Genomic DNA, 15,318 nt, shown 5'->3' with positions numbered 1-15,318 from the left:
ACAAGGCCTAAATGTTAACTAATGGGTTTTTTTTTCAGTTCCAGAACCAAATGAGAGGGTTGGAAAATTTTGTTTCTCCCATCAGTCTTTCTTCTGGAACAACTGGTCTACTGGCAAAATGATGTTTTGTTTACATCAGCGTATCCGAAGCTGGAGTTTGGAAGAACTATACCTAGAAGACGCTATGTAGTCAAACTGTATGGAAAACTCTAGGTTTCCTTCTGCAGGGCTTCTTGTAGACTTTATAAGGCTAAAATGCACTGTGAGTCTGCAAAAGTGAGGGTTAAAACAATTTCAGAACTGACTGAGCTATTGTCTCCATCTGTCCCAGAAGGCTTATCATCCCCATTTTCATAAGTAGCATCCAGTGGAATGTGCGTCAGAAAAACCAAGTGCTAACTTGTTAGTGATCAGTCACATTTTAGCAAATTCAGTATAAATACTTTCCACACCATTAATATAAAATTTAATTTGGCATAAGGATTTTTTACTTATAATTTTATACTACCTTCATCATTACATGAGGACTAGTGACATACATATCATCATGTCAAATATGTCTGTTTAATTAGTGATAATTAAATATTCAGATGTACAAAGAACTAAGTAAATATTCCTGCATCATTTTGACTATAAATAAAATTTTAGTTATTAAGTTGAGCTTTTATTTCCTTCTTACAATCCATAAATAATGTAACAGTCTATTCAAACAAAACTATTAGCAAAATTGAGCAAAACTGCTGAATATAAACTAAGCCCTAAAAATAAATGCATAAGATGTAGAAAGCAAATTAATTTGAGTCTGAAACATTTTGTAGCAGAATGTGCAAGAAAAGTGAACTAAGGCAAATTCACCAGAAGTAGAATAGGCAACTGTTTTATGAGTATGGCATGTTGTCAACTAAAAGATAAAAATATTCAAGCCATAGTTAAAAGTTCATGTATTGCTCTTCCATAACACAGGCAGTTTGTAGTGAGACTAAACAAAGGAAAAATGATCACTTTTCTAGTCAATGCAAAGGACGTTTGTGGCCTAGCTAGACTAAAGCTGAGCTTCCAGTGCCAAACCAGTGACCTAAATGAAAGAAAGGTCTCACTTTCCTTCTTACCTTTTACTCACAGCTTGCCAGTTGTTGACTAAGAAGTCTTTTGCGACATACCGGCCAACTTCAGATGAAGCCACAACCTCAATTATATTTGTTTCATTAGAAGTAAATGGAGATGTGCTGATGGCATACTCCATATATCTGCAAAAGTGTATTTTCAAAAAATACATTTTAAACATCCAACATAAAGAGTTAATGAGTTAATTTAAATAAACAAAATCAAAATCCCATGGTTCTAAGGTAGTGAAGCACAAATACGCAACGTTTTAATACTTCCATTAGCACATTTCTATTTTTTTCCTTTATTAATTTAATTCCTCTACCAGAAACTTTCAAGGTAAGTTGACCATAATCACCTGTTAAGTATCCATGGGTCTTTGCTGCAGCTCATTGCATAAGCAAGTTGAATCTTTTCTTCTTTGTTTGTTGTATTAGTGTAAGTATTTAACAAGATGTCCCACTCTTTATCACTTCCCAAGGCAATGCCATAACATAAAACCACATCTTTAATTGGATAAGGAATTCTGTAAAATATAACATAAAATGATATTTTTCATAGTAGTTATGTTTACCCAGGTTATCATATTTTAGAAGTATGAATCTAGAAAAAATATTTATAGTCACAGATATAAAGGTCAAAAGTAGGAATCTAGAGAGGCAATTATCAGAACTGTCATTAGCATTAGTTCCATGAGAAGAGATCATCAAATTCCAAACTAAGGGGCTTTAAGAAAGAAGTAAATTAGAATAGTATAGAGTGTATTGATAATACAAGTTGGTCTTGTATCTCATTATCATGTTTCCTAAGAGTCCATCCGAGGTGCTATATCAAAGGTAATAAAACCAAAATGAGAGTTTCAGAGCTCAGTGAGGCAACAAACTAAGAGAGAGATGGAGAGAGAGGTGCTCTGCTGCACTCATAGATATAACAATCATAAACAATCATAAAGAACAACCTATTAAGACTCAAAACAAGCATAGACAGCTCAAAGTAAGTGCTTATTGGAAGTGTGCTTTGGCAATGAGAGGTCCTAGGTGACAATTCATTGTATAAATTCTAGTCTATCGTTATACACAGACCCACATTAAACACTGGTTTTTTAAAAAAGGTATTTGAAAAGAATAGTAGGAGAGAGCGCCTAACCAAGTGAAAGCAAAACACTCATTCCCACAGTGAGTACATCAAAAAGGGAAATTGCTGGTGCTAAAATAGGACAAAAACAAGAGGAATTATGATATTACTCTTACTCATTTTCTGGATGGTCCACCCATTTTGTGAAAAGTTCTTTTGACAGCTGAAGGCAGTCTTCAAGGCCCAACCAACACGCAGTTACAAAAAGTTTTTCCAGTGATATTCTTGAAGAAAAAGTCAAAGAAAAACAGTTTATTTTGCATTACCACCTTCATTTTCTCTGCCTCCAAGAATATGTGTTTCATAAAAAGATGGGTATTTTTAAATATCCTTTCAATGACATCAGGTTTGTTTTAAAAAAATTGTTTTTGTGGATGACAGATGTATTTAAGATTCAGAGAAATATTTACTGAGAGGCTCTTAGGCACCAAAAAGAGCTCCTAAAGCCAGTATTTTTTGAAAGTTAGAAACAAATTACTGCCACCCTTCATCTCCCTTAAACACACATGGGTGTACACGCTCTCCACAGCTGTTGTCAATTTATTTTTCCTGTCTTTTACTACAATTGCCTTATGGATAAAAAAATGATTTCAGAGTATCTAATCTAATAGACTTTAAAATAAAGTTCTTTCTCTATAAACGAAAGGGAAAGGGAATAGTTCATTTCTCTCCATCTACAATTTGTTTTCTTTTGCTTTAGTGTGTTTCTTCTACTCCTCCTGGCTGTTACATACATGTTCAGGAAAAGAATAAAGGTGTTTGGTTGGTTTGATTTGTTTTCACAGCTGAGCAGGGGTGTACACTGTACTTCAAAACAAAATAAGTTCAAAAGAATACAGTGAAGACCAATAATAAATCCAGGTAAGTGATGCCTTGTGGTCCCTACTCCAGGTTTGGGGTCAGGGTAAAGAAACCCAAATTGGTCATAAGTTTCCAGAAAATGCAAGCGCCAAATCTCTGTTACTCCATCCTCCAGTTTCAACCCAGCCTGGCCTGACCTTCTGATAAGCTGAAGAGGAATGTGCAAGTGTGGAGGTCCTCTGAGAGACAGTTCTAGGCATTCATTTACATACTCCACTCACCCCCTCTCCTCACCCATCCCAATCTCAAGCCGGTGGCAACAAGCTGGAGTTCTGTGGAAGTGCAGTCTAACTCCCTAGAGCTTCTCTGAAGAGAACTGTCCCTGGGATGCTATAAAAAGTAGCCTACTTCAGTTCAATTTAGGAGAGCCAAGGAAATGTCTGGTTAACAAATGTGCTGCCTGATTGAGCACACTTTTGCCTTCCCACTCATTCATACAAATTGCCTAACCATTCTCGATCCCAGCTAGTCCTTACCATTGTCCACCTACTCATGCATTACATTTTATGTCCTTCTAATCACATCCCTTAGCACTAAAATTTCTGCCCTCCCAGAAGAGTACTATTGAGACAGAATAATCATACTTTGTATATTTTGTATTTCTTGCTTGGTCTAATTGATTTGAACTTGATGTTTACCAGAAGTTGTAGGTATAATCCCTATATTGTTATTGGCTACAGAGTCCCTCCCTATATCTAGAGACCATCCTACACACAAAACTTAGGGCACAAGGAAGACAGAAATACTACCACCCCATTTTGCCTCTTGCCTCCTTCCTAGACCACCATGACAACATGCTTACTCTCCTCACCAAACCAGTAATATGAAAGTCATTTGTGAAACTAACTTGTGCTCACAGATCTATAGCAGTGACTGATCTATATCACTGTCAACCTACTTCATCTTATCTGCATAATGACTGAATTTCTGTTAATAATAAAATACCGAGGGGACCTTTTCCCCTGTGGCTTTCCCACGCCCTTCAACTCACTGGTATAGGCTAGCTTTGCTTAGCACATCTTCACCAATAGCAGGACACATTTATAATTGCAACCAGTAGTCTAGGTTTTGAGAATATAGAGCTATAAGCTCCTATGTGTACATGCACGTGCTTTGCAGGTAAATTAAGATCTGAAACGACTAACTTCTGTTAGAATACATGTAGCCCACCAACCTCTGAGCTATTGTTCTCAAATAATAATAGCATATAAAATCTCTCAATGAATAACAGATATGAAGATTTTATTTTATTACTTCTGGAAGCCTATTAATATGAATGCATTTTATTCAATTATCACTTCTGAAAACATACTTACAGAGCTAAGTAGTCATCTTGTAATGCCAACACATTTTCACGAATTATAGTTGAATAAATATTCCATATTAAATTAAGTCTCTTTAATAGGTACCTCTATAAACAATAAAGAAAATACACTGTTAGTTCTGGCTTGCAAACACTGAATTTTCACTGTGTTTCTATTTATTTATCTGAAAAGACATTGATAGACAAGTGGCAGATATTTCTTCAGAAATTACCTTTATCTGTTACCAAATATATAACTGGTTTATTTTTTAACCTCTTTGGGTTTAGTTCCATTTTTCATAAAATGTGGTTTACCATAATACCAATGTTACAGTGTATTATGAGGATTAAATAATATAATATATTGCAAGCACATTGCCTGGCACAAAGCAAGAATTCAAAAAATATTGGCTATAATGATCATTTAACATCATCCCATACATTTCCAGTTATGTTCAAAATAGAGAAGAAATGTAAAAATATAAAATAGTCTTTCTACCATAAAACATCCATGCTAAGTATACATTCCTCAAAAAAAAAAAAAAAAAGAACTGGTTTATGTCCTGGACACACTGAAGCCCTAATTTTGAAATAAATATAAGCTATTAGCTGGTAAATATAAAATTATAAAAGTTAGACGTTTACTAATACATCCCTAAGAATTAACTAACTGCTGTTCATTGAAATTCTTTAAAAACAAATATTAGTTTTACTTCTTTACCCAGAACAAGTCATCAGATGTTATCAACGAGCCTCCTCAATCCCACCAAAATTTTAGTGCCTTCTTTTATTAATCACCATCCCAAGCTCAGCTAAATTCCCATTGGTACTTCGGCCACTAGGAAAAAGAAAGTCTGGGGCCGTTAGACGTATTTGTGATCTCACCCTCCGAATGGCCCAGAAATTCACTTGAAATCATTACCTAACATACTTTTTGGTTTGTGTGACCCCTAACTCCCCAAAGAGGGCTACCTAACTTTCGCTTTGATTTTACCTTTGCTATTTTTTCCTATAATTACTGTTTAAGATCTAACAATGGAAAATATTTTTTTCATTTATGATGGCATGTCATTTCTCTGTTCAGTAATTCTAATTTCTCTCTTTCTTTTCCTAATATCAAAAGCATCTTCAAATTTTTACATTTTCTGGAATATATCTCTCTGGATTTAAGTGCTGTTCCTATGAGTCAGAATATTGCAATTATAAACACAGACTTGTTACATTTCATTCTGGCTGCCTAACAATCTCTTAGGAAAGTAGTTGCTAAGAAATACTATCCTTTTCCCTAAAAAAAAACAAACAGGCATACCATTTCCATCCACTTCTGGTTTCTTAGGACACACTGTCACTTCACCAAGAATGAAGTACCCTTCCAAACCTCACTCATCTCCTAGACCAGGTCTATGACTAAGGTATTTTCTTCTAAGATCAATCAGCCCTTGTTAAGGAAATATATATATTCCCATATATATATATATATGGAACTAAGACTATTACTTTGGAAAAGACCTGTCTCACAGGTGCTGGCTAAAATATGAAAAGAAGAAGAGAGGATTTATTTTAAAACTACATAAGAAAGAATGAAATTACCTTTAATAATGAGTATATATCATAGATGTTCACCTCAGAAACAAGATCCCTGGTTACCAAGTTTACCAAGACTGTATGCCATACTATAATTTCATCTTCTTCAGCAAGGTACTTGGTTAACTCAAGTGCTGTTTCAATCTCAATATAATTGTTTCTGTTTGATTTAAAAACACACACACTCAAAAAACCTTCACTTGCTAAGTAATTTGCATGCGTTCGATATTTGTTCCATGTTTCAATGCATGACTTCAATAAGGCATGTGAATAAGTCAAGAAACGAGAAGGTAAATGTCCCATCTTATAGAAAGGATGAAACCCAAGCAAAGTTGACAGGCCTTCCATTTCAATTTGGTACTTTCAAGTGTCCAAAGTCTTGAAGGCTAGAGAAAATTCAGGCCAAATGTTGGACTGATTATTAGGAAATAGAAGAGTTATGCATTCTGTATGCATTCTTATGACAGCATAATTTGCATTCAACAAATATTAATTAGAAGTCATTCTCTATCTAATGCTCTGACAGCTACTGATGTGCACACCAACTACAGGCATACCTCAGAGATACTGTGGATTCTGTTCCAGACCACAATAAAGCAAATATCATAATAAAGCAAGTCATACAATTTTTTTGATTTTCCAGTGCATATAAAAGTTATGTTTACACTATACTGTAGCTTATTAAGTAGCAATGGCATTATGTCTAAGAAAAACAGTATGCACACCTTAATTTAAAAGTAGCTTATTGTCAACAAATGCTAACAACAATCTGAGCCTTCAGCAAGTCAAAACCTTGGCTGCCAACTGATCAGGGTGGTGGTTGCTGAAGCTGAGGTGGCTATGGCAATTTCTTAAAATAAGCAACAATAAAGCTTGCCAAATTGCTCAATTTCCTTTCACAAAAGATTTATCTGTAGTATGCGATGCTGTTTAATAGCATTTTACCCACAGCAAAACTTCTTTCAAAATTGGAGTCAATCCCCTCACACATCCTGCTGCTGTTTTGACAACTAAGTATACGTAATATTCTCAATCCTTTGTTGTCATTTCAACAATGGTCATAGCGTCTTCACCAGGATTAGATTCTTTCTCAAGAAACCACTTTCCTTGCTCATCCATAAGAAGCAACTTCTCATTCATTCTAGTTTGATCATGAGATGGCAGCAATTCAGTCGCATCTTCAGGCTTCACTTCTAATTCTAGTTCTATCGCTATTTCCACCGTATCTGAAGTGACTTCCTCTACTGAAATCTTAACCCCTTAAAGTCACCAATGAGGATTGAAAACTTCTTCAAAACTCCTGTTTATATTGATTTTTTTACCTCCTTTCATGCATTGCAAATGTTCATAATGGCATTTGGAATGATGAATCCCTTCCGGAAGATTTTCAATTTACTTTGGCCAGATTCATCAGAAGGATCATTATCTATGGAAGCTATAGCCTTACAAAATGTATTTCTTAAATAATAAGAGTTAAAAGTAGAAAGTACTCCTTGGTCCATGGGCTGAAGAATTGATATTGTGTTAGTGGGCATGAAAACAACATTAATCTCCTTGTACATCTCCATCATAGTGCTTGTGTAACCAAGTGCATCATCAATGAGCAGTAATATTTTGGAAGGAATCTTTTTTTTTCCTGAGCAGTAGATCTAAGCAATGGGCTTAAAATATTCAGCAAACCATACTGTAAACAGATGTGCTGTCACCCAGGCTTTGTTTTTCCACTTACAGAGCACAAGCAGAGTTGATTTAGCATAATGTTTAAGGACCCTAGGATTTACAGAATGGTAAATGAGCATTGGCTTCAACTTAAAGCTACCAGCTGCATTAGCCCCTAACAAGAGAGTCAGCCTGTCCTTTGAAACTTTGAAGCCAGGCATTGACTTGTCCTCTCTAGCTATAAAAGGCCTAGAGGGCATCTTCTTCCAATATAAGACTGTTTCGTATGGAAAAACCTGCTGTTTGGTGCAGCCATTTTAACAATTATCTTAGCTAGATCTTCTGGATAACTTACTATAACTTCTACATCAACATTTGCTGTTTCACCTTGTACTTTGTTATGGAGATGGCTTCTTTCCTTAATCTTCATGAACTAACCTCTGCTAGCTTTAAACTAGCACCTTTTCCTGCACCTTCCTCACCTCTCTTAGCCTGAATAGAATTGAAGACAGTTAGGACCTTGCTCTGGATTAGGCTTTGGTTTAAGGGAATATTGTGGCTGGTTTGATCTTTTATCCTAATCAATGAAACTTTCTCCATATCAGCGATAAGGCTGTTTCACTTTTTTTTTTAATCATTCATGTATTCACTGGAGTAGTACTTTTTAATTTCCTTCAAGAACTTATCCTTTGCATCTACAATTTGGCCGTTTGGAGCAAGAGTCCTAGTTTCGGCCTATCTCAAATTCAACATGCCTTCCTCACTAAACTTAATCATTTCTAGCTTTTGATTTAAAGTGAAAGATTCAGGACTCCCCCTTTCACTTGAACCCCTAAAGGCCATTGTAGGGTTTTTAATTGGCCTAATTTTATTTATTATTATTATTATTTTTTTAGACGGAGTCTCGCTCTGTCACCCAGGCTGGAGTGCAGCAGCATGATCTCTGCTCACTGCAAGCTCTGCCTCCTGGGTTCATGCCATTCTCCTGCCTCAGCCTCCCGAGTAGCTGGGATTACAGGTGCCCACCACCACGCCTGGCTAATTTTTTTTGTATTTTTAGTAGAGATGGGGTTTGCACTGTGTTAGCCAGGATGGTCTTGATCTCCTGATCTTGTGATCCGCCCGCCTCGGCCTCCCAAAGTGCTGGGATTATAGGCGTGAGCCACCACACCCGGCCCTAATTTCAATATTACTGATTCTCAGGGAATGGAAAAGCCAAAGAAGAGGGAGAGAGATGGAGGAATGGCTGGCCAGTGGAGCAGTCAGAATACACACAATTATTAAGTTTGCTGCCTTTTACAGGCATGATTCATTGCACCCCAAAACAATTACAGTCATAACATCATCAATTCCTGTTCACAGATTACTGTAACAGATATAACAATAATGAAAAAGTTTGAAATTTTGTAAGAATTACCAAAATGTGACCCAGAGACATAACATGAGCACATGCTGCTGGAAAATGATGCTGATAGACTTGCTTGACTCAGAGTTATCACAAATCTTCAATTTGTAACAAATGCAATATCTGTGAAGTCTTAAAGCAAAGCACAATAAAACGAGGTATGCCTGTAGTACATATGACACTGCACTTGCCTACCATTGAGGAGCTTCAATGAAGAGCTGAGATTTATGCATAAGAAACCAGTAATGAAAGGTCCCAAAGGCAGTGAATACTACAAAGTAGCAAAGAAGGAAAATATGCACATATAAAAGTCAGGGATAAGATAGAAAAGTCAAGAAAGGCTTCATGGAGGAGAAACTTGGGAAGGGCAGTGAAGGATGCATAGGATTAAAATAGGCAGAAAAAGAGGAAGGCAGCCCAGGACAAATAAGATAAGGTGGGAATTAGTGTGATGGGCCGATGAAGCTAACTGAGGCAGGGGATTTCCTTTGTGTATAGTGAGAAATGGGGCCTAATAGGTAAGTTGGCTAAAACCTGTGAAGATCCTTGAATGTCAGGATGAAGAGTTTAGATTAGGTGGAAAGGTACTCTGGGTATTTAAACAATTGGAATAGCATAATGAAATTGATGTCTAACAATTTTATTGCAATAGTGCTAAAGAAGACAGAATGAAATTCAAAAGGACTGAAGGCTGGAGGCTAATTTAATAGGCCAGGCAAGGGACGATGAAAGCTTGGATTAGCGTGGGAGCAGTGAAAGTGGTAAAGTGAGCCTCCAAAAGACATTTCTAAGAATGAAGAGATAGGACTTGGTGACTGTGCATGTAAGATGAAGCAAAGAGAGGAATCAAGGATATCTCTGAGGTTTCAAGTTTGGGTGATGAAAAGAAGAGTAACTTTGACATGCAGGGAAAAATTGATAGCAAGATCAAGGTGGAGACAAAAATGAAGTTCAGTGTTTAAGGCACTGAATTCGTATGACCACAGGATAAACCTAAGACAGGAGGAAAGATAAGTAGCAATGTAGATTTGGAAGTCATCAACATGTCCTTCCGCAAACATTTACTGAGGACCTTACATCTGCTGGCACTCTACAGATACGTAATAAAATGGTCACCAAAACCCTAGAGTGAATGAGTTATCAAAGAAAAGATAGAAGAAAGTAATATAACCATGATTGGTCCTAAGAAGCTCACAGCAGTAGAAGAGGAGTCAGATACATGAGGAGAACCAGGTTTGCATATCAGAGTCTCGGGAAGCCAAAATGACATTTTCAGGAGGATGTAGTCAATAATAGCAAAGTCATGGTGATCTTAGAGACAGAGAGAGGAATTTCAGCCAAGTATTAGACAAGGAAATGTACTGCAAGTCACAGAGGGAAAAAGGAGGAAAGAAGGATAAAATAAGTAGACATTTATTCAAGCAATATGGCTGGCTAAAGAAAGAGAAAAAATACTAGATAATTTATTACATATATTCCTTAATTTTATTGCCTGAAAATTTAAATTCTGAAGATTTATTAATTTACCTGGTTAAACACTTAGCAGCATATCTTACACTGAGTAAATCTAATATAAATAAAATAAATAATTCTGCAATATATTAAAATACAGGCAAGATTGCATTAAAATTATAGCCATCACCCTTGGAAAACAGAAATCACTGCCAAATCTTAGTTGGTAGTCTTTTTATTTCCAGCAACTCATTATATTATAGAATTCCATTGCAGCTACAGAATTTCATCCTAATCTTAATCAGTTATGGCCTGTATATACTAAATAATCAAATTCATAGTGATGAAGCTATTATTTTTATAAAGGTCTCAAGGTATATTCTGAAACCATGAGAGAAGAAAATATACTCACTTAGACAAGGAAAAGGCATCATCAATCAACTGCAGTCTGTGAATAACAGGAATAGCCTGCAGAATTAGACCCAAATATGCCCAGAAGAAGATGAGAACATTTTTCAGTAAAGTTTTCAAAATAACAACAATTTAAAGATTACTGCTGCCTATAAAGCACCTTCACGTGACTTATCTCATCTGCAGAGAAACAACAATTACTGAGGACAGTCCCCATAATTTATTTATCATACATATGTTTTGAAATAAATGAACCCTCTGGACATCGATCATAAGGTTTAAATATGGCAGAAAGTTTTGCCAAAATACTCCTGAAACATACCATGTTAAAAAATAAAACAGGCAACCAAATTTAAAAGGCCTCCCCAAAACAAGTATACATCAAGTTGTATTACAACATCCAAATTATTTTCAGGGATGTTTTTGGCATAGAAGCCCTTAAATAAATATTATTTAGTGCTATTTTGGTAACATTGAGGTACCATATTTTTTCACATGGTATTTATCTTAAGATTTTACTAATGTGACAGAATGCCACCAACAGATCCCTTTATATCCATGGAACGGCAGTGGCCAATTGCCAGTGTGATTCTTTAGACTTCTGTTTGAACTCCCTGGCATTGCCAGGCCGTAGGACTCTGCTGTCAGCTCAGTCCCTAAGGGGGCCCAAGGCCTCCTACATCATACCTTCAGCACCTCTCAGCACTGTGATATGTTTGGTTCAAAAACTTTATCTTCACAGCATTTCTTTAAGGGTCCGAGCAAGTCAAGTTTAATTCTTCAGTTGGTATATCTAATTTCTTTTCTGGCAGTACTAACACATTTTCTAGATTAATATTAATCATAAAGATTCTCTTTTATTTGCTCACCTATTATGTCATAGAAATAATTTGCCTCTGTTTTTCAATAAGTAAATCTACAATGGTTTCAATAAATCATTACTATAATGATATAACCTCGTGCTTTAATGGCTTAGAATGCCCTTAGAAATGTAATAAGAATTTAGACGCTCTGAAAATATTTGAAAAGAAAATATTATTGTAAGTGGCCTTTGTAGCTTTATTCAAAATCCCAATAATTTGTTTTAATTAGTGAACATGTTATGAATCCCTGAATTGTGTCAGGCCTCTGTTAAACATAATACATATATCAACTTATTTAATCTTCACGATAACCCTTTAAGTTTGGTACATTACACCCATTATTACACAAATAAGAAATTGAGGTACAACCAGGATGCCTTCTCTAGCCTTTTAATGGTTGATCTTTCTGTTAGGAAGAGAGTCCACCTCCATTCCCACCACTCACCTCCAGGAATACTGAAGGGAGTTTTTTTGGGGGTTTTTTTCCCCATATTCTTAGAAAGGGGAGATTTGGCTCAAATGTGCCATACATCTGGCAAACAATGAACAAAACAGGAACACAAGTCTTCCTGATCCAGAACCTAAGCTCTAAACCAATATGCTAGAGAGATTGCTGTGTGCCTCAGAGAACTTTCAAACCCAGAGACACTTAACACAGAGATATCTTTTAGTTCAGCACTCCAGTTTTGTAAATGGAGTCTAAATGAACCACCCACGGGCTCACAGCAAGTCACAGCAGAGCCAACTGTACTGACTCCTAAGCTGGCATCCAGCTCCACTCATGGAAATTTAGTTTCATCCAGTTAAAATCTGATTGATTAGAGCTGGCCGACATTTTAGTGTTTATACACTGCATAATTACTTATAGTTATTTTATAATATAAAGTGATATTGGACTATTGATGTTTTGTGAATTAACTTCTCTCTTCTGAAGGAGAGTGGAAATATGTTTTTAGAAGTAAAATTAGTATTTTCTAGCATTTACTGATTACCTATTATGGGTTTAGAAATTTTAAGTATACTTTCACCTACATGATCTCTAATCCTCATGATGAATAAAATATAATAATATTCTCGTTTTAAAATGAAGAAATGGAACCAGGACATTTAAGTAACTTGCCGAAGCTCACAAAACTAATGGTTAATAGGAAAATGCATCCTGATTCTTACCTGGAAAGGTTGTTTTGGAAAAGCAAAATGAATGTTCAAAAACACAACACATTTGGCAGGCGCGGTGGCTCACGCCTGTAATCCCAGCACTTTGAGAGGCCGAGGCAGGTGGATCACCAGGTCAGGAGATTGAGATCATCCTGGCTAACACGGTGAAACCCCGTCTGTACTAAAAATACAAAAAATAAGCCGGGCGTGGTGGCGGGCGCCTGTAGTCCCAGCTACTCGGGAGGCTGAGGCAGGAGAATGGCGTGAACCCGGGAGGCGGAGCTTGCAGTGCGCCGAGATCGCGTCACTGCACTCCAGCCTGGGCGACAGAGCGAGACTCAGTCTCAAAACACATACACACACACACACACACACACACACACACACACACACACACACACAACACATTTAATCAAAATCTCCACTTGCTAAGAATAAGAAAAAAAAATCTTTTGTATGCCTGGAGGTGAGGGGCGGGAATGAAGGTGGAATCTCTTCCCACCAGAATGTTCAACTTCTAAAACACTAGAGAAGGCATTATAAATTATATTTAATTAAAAGTATCAAAAGCAACCTTACCTTAGGATCCTTTTCAAGTTGTTGATTTAGTTTCTTCCAACCTAATTTATCATAATTAACTCTATAATATCCAGTCATATTCAAATTCAAAATCACCCAGTCATGGTCAGAATCTGAAACTTGCATTTCTGGGAATACTTCTATAAAGGAATATGGGGATAATTTGAAATGGTACATTTAAAAAAGATCTTAATACCTATTAATACTACACACTCGATTCTAAACAATAAACCAATAAAACAAAAAATTAAAGGAATTCTAAAATATATATTGCTCTTACCAGGTAATTATATATTTTTCACATATAATGGCTTTTGATTTGACACTTTTCTTTAAAACTCTATGTTCTACAAGAATGATATTTTAGTTTGAAATGAAATGGCTTTTCAAAAGCTAGACTTTTCAATATTTTATTCCCTTCCTTTACATATGCATATATATAAAGACGTTTTTAAAATTTGTTACTTACTGCTGCTTTGATCTAGCCAGACTAAAGGTTGTGTAGTTCCATTTTTTATCCAAAGAATAGGGACAATCCATGTGTCACTTATTGGAAGAAAATCAAAAAATTAGTTACTTTTCACACATAAAAACATACACTCTGAGCCACTATTAAAGAGATGATGAAATAGCACACAGCACTCAGTTTCTTTGGTCATTCTCTCTGGATATGCAGGCCTTTGCTCTTAGGATTACTCACCACTGTTTTTACAAGCCAGTTTTACTTTGGCTATTGTTTACTCCTCTCTCCTGTTGTGTCTTACGGATTTACTTCCTTCTATAACTTAGGTAGCTACTAAACTCTTATGTCTGAAATCTTCAAGGCCTGTGTATGTTAAATTATAGACACCTGGCTTCACTCAAGGGTAGTTTAAATGCTGCAAACAGACCCAAATCCGTCCATGCCCAGAGAGGTGAAAAGTAGTTTAGAAGAAAAAGCTTGACAATCACTTCAAAATACTTTCAGCCTCAAGCATTCTCCCCATCTGAAAAGTATTCAACAGGAATCAGCCATGACATTCATTTATTGAATGTCTGCATTCTTCCAACATTGCTGGATGCTACCTGGATGAAGTAGCTGATCACAGGAAGCACATTCGTCATCGGAAGAGACACACTACTCAGAGTTTGGGCAATATTTCCAATCTTGTTAAGTTCTCACAAGCTTGGTGTCGTGAAGACTGTCAACTGTGGGTCTGTGTTTATCTGCATAGCTAAGACACACAGGTCTTCTCAAAAATCACAGAGTAGTACAGGGAGAAGGAAACTTTGAGTGTCCCATTTCTCTTTCCTGAGGCTTTAAAGAAAGAGTAGAACGATCTGAAAATTTTGGTGATTGTATTTGAAAATTAATTACTCATTTGTGCTGATACTGCAATGAAATGTGAAGATTAAAACTATCAAAAACAGTTGAAAATCAGCTAATAGATTAAGAAAGGGAAGAGAAGAAGAAAGGGATAAAGGCTAGGCTATTTTATACTCATTTCACTTTTACACAATCTTTTGGGATACATGCTATTGCATGTATTTTATAGATAAGGCAACTGAAACTCACAGAGCTTAAATAATACCTAAGGTTTGAATTTTTGAGAAGTCAATATTTGAACCCAGGTCTAACTGAATCTAAAGGCCTTAATTCTAATGTTGTGGGTATGGCTACAAATACACAAACGCACGCATCCACACACATCCGTGCACACCCCTGCACAGAACTATTCCTCAAGGAAATAGTTACCATTCAGTTTCATTTCTAAGGAAGAGAAGACCACTCTGCAGTAAGACTTCCTTTCCTCTTTACTAATACA

At 36.2% G+C, this 15,318-nt stretch overlaps 1 protein-coding gene across 1 annotated transcript in view; it reads right to left on the bottom strand.

Moving 5' to 3' along the window:
* The window catches only part of LVRN (laeverin), a 65,448-nt gene that overhangs the window by 10,698 nt on the left and 39,432 nt on the right, over positions 1-15,318 (bottom strand). Inside the window, exons 11-18 of the mRNA XM_001149181.8 lie at positions 13,983-14,059; positions 13,514-13,653; positions 10,915-10,970; positions 5,993-6,146; positions 4,416-4,510; positions 2,355-2,462; positions 1,463-1,630; positions 1,110-1,247 (exon numbers count right to left, since the gene is read on the bottom strand). Of these exons, the coding sequence (XP_001149181.4) occupies positions 1,110-1,247; positions 1,463-1,630; positions 2,355-2,462; positions 4,416-4,510; positions 5,993-6,146; positions 10,915-10,970; positions 13,514-13,653; positions 13,983-14,059 (936 nt within the window). The remainder of the gene's footprint in view (positions 1-1,109; positions 1,248-1,462; positions 1,631-2,354; positions 2,463-4,415; positions 4,511-5,992; positions 6,147-10,914; positions 10,971-13,513; positions 13,654-13,982; positions 14,060-15,318) is intronic.

Source organism: Pan troglodytes, chromosome 4, assembly GCF_028858775.2.
Source record: "Pan troglodytes isolate AG18354 chromosome 4, NHGRI_mPanTro3-v2.0_pri, whole genome shotgun sequence".
Classification (NCBI taxonomy): domain Eukaryota; kingdom Metazoa; phylum Chordata; class Mammalia; order Primates; family Hominidae; genus Pan; species Pan troglodytes.
The sequence above is the reverse complement of the archived record's forward strand: the minus strand, read 5'-3'. Positions and strand labels throughout refer to the sequence as shown.